This window comes from Phyllobates terribilis, unplaced genomic scaffold, assembly GCF_046119375.1.
Source record: "Phyllobates terribilis strain yellow unplaced genomic scaffold, ASM4611937v1 Scaffold_13__5_contigs__length_258822181, whole genome shotgun sequence".
Lineage (NCBI taxonomy): Eukaryota > Metazoa > Chordata > Amphibia > Anura > Dendrobatidae > Phyllobates > Phyllobates terribilis.
The window spans coordinates 123168882-123177575 of record NW_027362773.1 but is presented as its reverse complement, the minus strand read 5'-3'; the positions used below and the strand labels follow the sequence as shown (position 1 = coordinate 123177575).

Sequence of the window (8694 nt, the reverse complement as noted above, 5' to 3'; positions counted from 1 at the left end):
GCGACCGCACCCTTTGCCCCCCCCCCGGTAGCTACGCTACTGCCCCGGTGTGATCCGGAAAGTTAAGTGACCCAGAAGACGAGCAGAGCTGCACTGGAAAAGGATGGCAATTAGTGAGTATTACTGCACTTACACTACATCCCTTATACATTTACACAGGTAAGTAATAAAAAGCTTGATGGCAGTGTTTCTATAAATAGGGGGCACTCACTGTATTACTACTCTATAAGGGTACACTCAGGGCACAATTACTTAATACGGGCGGGCTTATTTTATTACTACTCTATAAGGGTACACTCAGGGCACAAATACTTAATAAGGGTGGGCTTATTTTATTACTACTCTATAAGGGTACTCTCAGGGCACAATTACTTAATAAGGACAGGCTTATTTCATTACTACTCTATAAGGGTACACTCAGGGCACAATTAATTAATAAGGGCAGGCTGATTTTATTACTACTCCATAAGGGTACACTCAGGGCACAATTACTTAATAAGGACGGGCTTATTTTATTACTACTCTATAAGTGTACACTAAGGGCACAATTACTTAATAAGGGTGGGCTTATTTTATTACTACTATAAGGGTACACTCAAGGTACAATTACTTAATAAGGGTGGGCTTATTTTATTACTACTCTATAAGGGTACACTTGAGGCGTTTTCTATGTAATAAGGGGGCACTCACAATATTATTACTTGGTAAGGGGGTAATTATAGCCTCCAAGGGGGGCAGTATTACTGTCTAGGGGACACAGAGCGGACATTACAATGACACCAGTATTTAGAGCATCGTATAACAGAGAAGGGGGCAGCGTCAGGCGTGTATGTAGGGGTGTCAGCAGGGTGGGGAGTTCGTGTAGATTGGGAATAAATGGGGACAGGGCGGGAAATGTAAGATGTGAAACACGTCTTTGTTGTAATCTCTGCAGACGAATCGCAGATGGAAGAAGTTGTCACGGCGGTCTGGGCCAGATGGAGAAGAAGAAGGATGTAATCTGTAAGGTGAAGCGTGAGACACTATACGGTCATGTATTGCGGTAATATCGGCCTCGGTATACATGTATGTCCAGCTTGAGGGCCCCAATGAAAAACCTCCAATGGGGCCCTCAACTATAACTGGTCTGGACACCGCTCCCCATAGTTGTGCCCCCACTCATTTCCTGCAGGACCCTCCACGCCCAGGATTTCACTCCTTCCCTCTCACACGTGTCATCATGAATCAGACACTCTGCACAGCAGCGCAGGGATACCCGTGATGATGTCATCAGGACAGGTGACGTCAGCGAGGTGGGTGGGACTTTCACGTACTACTACTCTAGAGAGCCGCGTGCTGGAGGATAATAATGATGATGGTGAATTATAGGACAGAAGTGACGTTATGTGCTGAGCTCACGGATCCGTCACCGAGAAGGCGGACGGACTGACGAACACAAGAGCCGCGGCTGGGACGGGACTGTGCTGGAGTGACGTCAGCGCCTCGACCACGCCCCTTGACTCCACGCCCAGCGCGACCCAGCAACAGCGCAGGCGTCAGAGCCGCAGGAGCTCGTGCCGGGTTCGTTACAACCGCTCCGGTCTCCGCCATGTTCAGCTGGGCCAGCAAAGACGGGCGCAGGAAGAACGAGCCCGAGCTCTTCCAGACGGTGGCGGACGGACTCCGCAAGCTGTACACCCAGAAGCTGCTGCCGCTGGAGGAGACCTACCGCTTCCACGACTTCCACTCCCCGGCGCTGGAGGATGCGGACTTCCACAATAAGCCGATGGTGCTGCTGGTGGGGCAGTACAGCACGGGCAAGACCACCTTCATCCGGCACCTGATGGAGCAGGACTTCCCGGGCATGAGGATCGGCCCGGAGCCCACCACCGACTCCTTCATCGCCGTCATGCACGGCCCGGTGGAGGGGGTCTTGCCCGGTAACGCGCTCGTTGTGGACCCCAAGAAACCCTTTAGGAAACTCAGCGCCTTCGGGAACGCCTTCCTCAACAGGTCAGTGACCCCGAGTGTATGTATGGACCAGCCGGGGGACCACAAGTCCCAGATCCACCCAACATGGCAGTGTGTATGTATGGACCAGCCGGGGGACCACAAGCCCCCAGATCCACCCAACATGGCAGCGTGTATGTATGGACCAGCCGGGGGACCACAAGCCCCAGATCCACCCAACATGGCAGCGTGTATGTATGGACCAGCCGGGGGACCACAAGCCCCAGATCCACCCAACATGGCAGCGTGTATGTATGGACCAGCCGGGGGACCACAAGCCCCAGATCCACCCAACATGGCAGCGTGTATGTATGGACCAGCCGGGGGACCACAAGCCCCAGATCCACCCAACATGGCACCGTGTATGTATGGACCAGCCGGGGGACCACAAGCCCCAGATCCACCCAACATGGCAGCGTGTATGTATGGACCAGCCGGGGGACCACAAGCCCCAGATCCACCCAACATGGCACCGTGTATGTATGGACCAGCCGGGGGACCACAAGCCCCAGATCCACCCAACATGGCAGCGTGTATGTATGGACCAGCCGGGGGACCACAAGCCCCAGATCCACCCAACATGGCAGTGTGTATGTATGGGCCAGCCGGGGGACCACAAGCCCCAGATCCACCCAACATGGCAGCGTGTATGTATGGACCAGCCGGGGGACCACAAGCCCCAGATCCACCCAACATGGCAGCGTGTATGTATGGACCAGCCGGGGGACCACAAGCCCCAGATCCACCCAACATGGCAGCGTGTATGTATGGACCAGCCGGGGGACCACAAGCCCCAGATCCACCCAACATGGCAGCGTGTATGTATGGACCAGCCGGGGGACCACAAGCCCCAGATCCACCCAACATGGCAGCGTGTATGCATGGACCAGCCGGGGGACCACATGCCCCCAGATCCACCCAACATGGCAGTGTGTATGTATGGGCCAGCCGGGGGACCACAAGCCCCAGATCCACCCAACATGGCAGCGTGTATGTATGGACCAGCCGGGGGACCACAAGCCCCAGATCCACCCAACATGGCAGCGTGTATGTATGGGCCAGCCGGGGGACCACAAGCCCCCAGATCCACCCAACATGGCAGCGTGTATGTATGGACCAGCCGGGGGACCACAAGCCCCCAGATCCACCCAACATGGCAGCGTGTATGCATGGACCAGCCGGGGGACCACATGCCCCCAGATCCACCCAACATGGCAGTGTGTATGTATGGGCCAGCCGGGGGACCACAAGCCCCCAGATCCACCCAACATGGCAGCGTGTATGTATGGACCAGCCGGGGGACCACAAGCCCCAGATCCACCCAACATGGCAGTGTGTATGTATGGGCCAGCCGGGGGACCACAAGCCCCCAGATCCACCCAACATGGCAGCGTGTATGTATGGACCAGCCGGGGGACCACAAGCCCCCAGATCCACCCAACATGGCAGCGTGTATGCATGGACCAGCCGGGGGACCACATGCCCCCAGATCCACCCAACATGGCAGCGTGTATGCATGGACCAGCCGGGGGACCACAAGCCCCAGATCCACCCAACATGGCAGCGTGTATGTATGGACCAGCCGGGGACCACAAGCCCCAGGTCCACCCAACATGGCAGTGTCCTTCTGCTTATAGAAGTCAATGGAGAGTAAAAAAGGTAAATAAACAAAAAAGCAGCCTCGCTGTGTCCTATTTATATGACTCAGTCCGTCTTACAATGTTCTGGGTCTCCAACCAGTGGCCACTGAGATGAATTATTCAGTGAATGAGGAATTTTTGCCAGAAACGCATTGAGATGTATTCCCAACCTGTATGATCTTTTTAAACTATTGTGTAACAAATTGAGGATTTTAATTATTTTTGGGACTCACCAAAATTATTTTCTTATAAAAAAAAAAAAAAAAAAAGTTTAACTTTTCCCAAACTTTGAGAGCAGTAGCCTTAAAGGGGTCGTTCCCATTTAATAAACCACAGTGTATGTATGTGTGTGTGTGTATATATATATATATATATATATATATATATATATATATATATATATATATATATATATATATATATATATATATATATATATATATATATATATACTCACCCCTCCCAGGTCCAGCATTATTATAATAATAATCTGCAGCCAATCAGTAACCTCATTGGCTCTACCACCCTTCTTGGAGCTTGATTGGCTGCAGCGCTGTTAATGCTGCCGACAATGACAATCATCGGTGGAGGCCCAACACTGGATCCAGGGAGGGTGAGTAAGTGTATATATATTTACACTTATATTTAAACTGTACCCGGGGACTGGGATTTTCTGAAAGGGGATAACACCTTCTGTGCCGGGGTCACCAGGTGTCTGTCCAGCTCCACCGGCCAGCGTGTTCTGTAAGGGAGACTCCGGTTAAATGGCTTCTGCATGTTAGATTTCCATCGGTAGCGTGGCACCATCCAGGGAGCTGACTCCTGGCAGGGGTCACCATGTAGCCCAGGTATTTGGGAGATCTTTGCAGTCCTGAATGGGCAGGTCCGCCTTCTGGCATCTCCAGGTCTTTGACCTCAATTGACTCATGTAGGTGATTAAATCATTAATGCACCGATACTTTTTTTTTATTCCACAATTTTATGACTATGCAAGGAAGGCATTGGGTGCTCTGGTCAGAACAAAGCACTTAACGCCTCATATTGATAAAATCGTACATTTCACTAGAATAGCAAAGTTGTGAGCACATAACATTTTAAGGAGTGATTAAACCTGCTGACAGATTACCTTAAAGACCCATTTAGACGAGCCAACAATCTTGTGACAATGCGTAGGAACATCGATTCTCGACTCGGCCCCTCTAAACAGGCTGGAGATTAGCCGACGGACAAGCAAATCCCCCATTCATGGGGCGTGAGAATTGTTAAGCTCGATGTTTATAAAACGATCGTATCGGTGATTGTCCTGAGCACATAGAATGTTTGTTGCCCGTCTATAGAACCAGCGATCGTCATAACGGTCTAGATAGATCAGTCTTTCTAAATGGACCATAAGTCACTTTGCGTACAGGTCACCATACAAGCACTGTCTCCTGCGACCCCGTACGTGTCATCGTCGGTCATCATCTTCCTCATTTTTTGCAGCTCATAAGCATAATTGTGTCTTTTCCCGTGAACTCCAGACAAGTCATTATCCTCTAAAGAAATGATTCTGCAATGTCATAGGTTCCATAGGTGATGGAATCGCAGGTTCTGACTTGTGGTCATCGGCCTAAACTGATATAAAAGCTCCAGCGACGTGAATGGCGTCAACAATGCGCCTTATTTTTTTAAAGGGAACCTGTCACTTTATTCATGAATCTGAGACTGGCTGCACAATTGAGGTCGGTGTGTGTGTGTTTTTTTTCTTCTTTGAAGGCTCTGAGGTTTCAGAGAAGATGTGCTTTGAAGATGATCTTGGAAACAAAATTAGGCCCCTGGCCGCCTCTTCTGTAGGTGATTGACAGGTCTCTCACTATGCACATACACGGGACAGACCTGTCAATCACCACTAGCAGCGTTGGGAGAACCCAGATTAGTCTGATCTTTTGAACATGGTCTTCAAACTAGATGGCTCCGATACATGCTACTTTGGGCAGGATTAGTCAGGCTGGATGATCAGTTCCTTTTAATTGAAAGGATTCCACTGAAATGAGATTGCAATCAAAGGTCACAGACATTGACCAATGAATTCCCCAAATAAAGGGACTACCCTTCTTATAGCTTGGAGAGTCCCACCACTGGAGGCCTTTTATATGTTCTGGGTCCTTCCCATCTTTAGAAGATATCACTCATCCACAGGATGGGGAATAAAATGCTGATCGGTCGGGAGGGGGAGGGGCGGGGGGGGGTCCAACGCTACAGCTATTCCCAGGATGTAAAGTTATCCCCTATCCATAGAATGGAGCACAGGGAGGAGACTTTCTTGACTTGACCTGAGCTTTTTTTCATTCTCTATGGGACTGTCGGAAGAAATTGAGCGCTGTTCTTGGCTATCTGTGACAGTCCCATAGAGAATGGATGGAGCGGTGGTGCGTATGTCTGGGCAATGCCCCGTTCACATGAGCTTGTTCTCAGGAGCGGTGATGACCTCCACCTATTCTTGGACACGTGATAACTTCTAACAATGGGAATAACCCTTTAATGGCGCTCTATGATGGAAATCTCTATAGAAGAACTCGCCGTTATCATGGATCATCTCCATCTGATGGATCTTGTGATGTGGCCCCATGACATACCATTGCTCTCGAATATTGTGTGTCTACTTGGACACAATATAAGTCTGGATTAAGCAGAGTCTGCGGCTGTGACCGGCAGAACGTGTCGTCTTACTTCTGAAGTTTGCTTTTGTACATTCTTTGTTTCCCCACTGACAGATGTTCTTGTATCTCTCAGGCTCTGTCTTCCGGATACCGGAAGGAAATCCTGACCTGACTTTAACTATCTTTTACCCCAATGTAAAGTACACTGCTCAAAAAAATAAAGGGAACACTCAAATCCTAGATCTGAATGAATGAAATATTCTCATTGAATACTTTGTTCTGTACAAAGTTGAATGTGCTGACAACAAAATCACACAAAAATCATCAATGGAAATCAAATTTATTAACCAACGGAGGCCTGGATTTGGAGTCACCCCCAAAATTAAAGTGGAAAAACAACTACAGGCTGATCCAACTTTTTAATGTAGCATGTATGTATTGAGACCTAAAATGAGATCTGCTAGATTCGGCATGTCCTATTCTCATCTGATTTTGAGAATATTCCTCAATAGGTCCATGTGCTGTCTGATGGTATTCACACACGAGTGCTGCCGAGGTCAGAAACTGCACGGACTTGGTTTTAACAAATTCTCATTGTTTCCAAGTTGCTAGAAGTTTTGTGGGTTTTGGGTAAAACTACTTTTTACTTGCAGAATCGCGCAGCCGTTAATAATCCGTTGTGCAAATTTGCGCTAAACTGCACGTTGGGTCCTTTTCGGTTGCCTAACTGTGCATTAATACCTTTATAAATAAGTTATTTTATGGTGGCGTTCCATGGATAAATAATACATGTAATCCAAAGGGTAATGGTTAATGTCACTGAAGATTACTGTGCGGCACTTATAGTCTTATGGCCAAGTATGGCGGCTGGGATTGAGTAGCTACACTGGGTATAAGAGTATATATCACAGGCCTGTTTGTGAGTACTGCTATAGTGTTCTGTATGTAGTACCATTCACAGTGGATATACATATACAGTGGGGAAAATAAGTATTTGATACACTGCCGATTTTACAAGTTTTCCTACCTACAAAGAATGGAGAGGTCTGTAATTTTTATTGTAGCTATACTTCACATGTGAGACAGGATCTACAAAAAAATCCAGAAAATCCACATTGTATGATTTTTACATAATTAATTTGCATTTTGTGTCATGAAATAAGTATTTGATACAGTAGAAAAACAGAACTTAATATTTGGTACAGAAACCTTTGTTATCAATTACAGAGGTCAGATGTTTCCTGTAGTTCTTGACCAGGTTTGCACACTCTGCAGCAGAGATTTTGGCCCACTCATCCATAGAGATCTTCTCCAGATCTTTCAGGTTTCGGGGCTGTCGCTGGCCAACATTGAGTTTCAGCTCCCTCCAAAGATTTTCTATTGGGTTCAGGTCTGGAGACTGGCTGGGCCACTCCAGGACCTTGAAATGCTTCTTACAGAGCCACTCCTTAGATGCCCTGGCTGTTTGTTTTGGGTCATTGTCATGCTGGAAGACTGTCATGACCCACCTTCAATGCTGTTACTGAAGGAAGGAGATTGTTGGCCAAAATTTCGCGATGCATGACCCCATCCATCCTCCCTTCAATACGGTGCAGTCATCCTGACTAGGGTTGAGCGAGTATGCTCGGGCCGAGCTCTGAGTATTTATAGCTGCTCGGTGATTAGGTTAAATCGCTCCTGTGTGCATGATTTGCAACTGTTTGACAGCTTTATTACATGTGAGGAATGTGTAAGAAATAGACATTCCTCTCATGTAATAAAACTGTCAAACAGTCGCAAATCATGCACACGGGAGCGATTCAAACATAAAACCGAGCAGCTGTAAATACTCGGAGCTCGGCCCGAGCATACTCGCCGAAAGGGTTAATAGAACATACTCGCTCAACACTAATCCTGACCCCTTTGCAGAAAAGAACCCCCAAAGTATGTTTCCCCCACCATGCTTCACGGTTGGAAAGTGTTCTTGGGGTTGTACTCATCCTTCTTCCTCCAAACACGGCGAATGGAGTTGATACCAAAAAGTTCTAGTTTGGTCTCATCTGACCACATAACCTTCTCCCATGCCTCCTCTGGATCATCCAGATGGTCATTGGTGAACTTCAAACGGGCCTGAACATGTGCTGGCGTGAGCAGGAGGACCTTGCGTGCCCGGCAGAATTTTAATCCATGACGGTGTAGTGTGTTACTAACGGTAATGTTTGAGACTGTGATCCCAGCTCTCTTCAGGTGATTGACCAGGTCCTACCGTGTAGTTCTGCGCTGATTCCCTGACCTTTCTCAGAATCATCCTTGCCCCATGAGGCGAGATCTTGCATGGAACCCCAGACCGAGGAAGATTGACAGTCATCTTGTGTTTCTTCCATTTTCTAATAATTGTGCTAACAGTTGTTGCCTTCTCTCCAAGCTGCTTGCCTATTGTCCTGTAG

At 48.2% G+C, this 8694-nt stretch overlaps 1 protein-coding gene across 1 annotated transcript in view; it reads left to right on the top strand.

Annotated features, from left to right (window-relative positions):
• Positions 1-1481: 1481 nt before the first annotated feature.
• The window catches only part of EHD1 (EH domain containing 1), a 35588-nt gene continuing 28375 nt past the window's right edge, over positions 1482-8694 (top strand). The window contains exon 1 of the mRNA XM_073658584.1: positions 1482-1992. Coding sequence (XP_073514685.1) covers positions 1589-1992 — 404 coding nt within the window. The 5' untranslated portion in view covers positions 1482-1588. The remainder of the gene's footprint in view (positions 1993-8694) is intronic.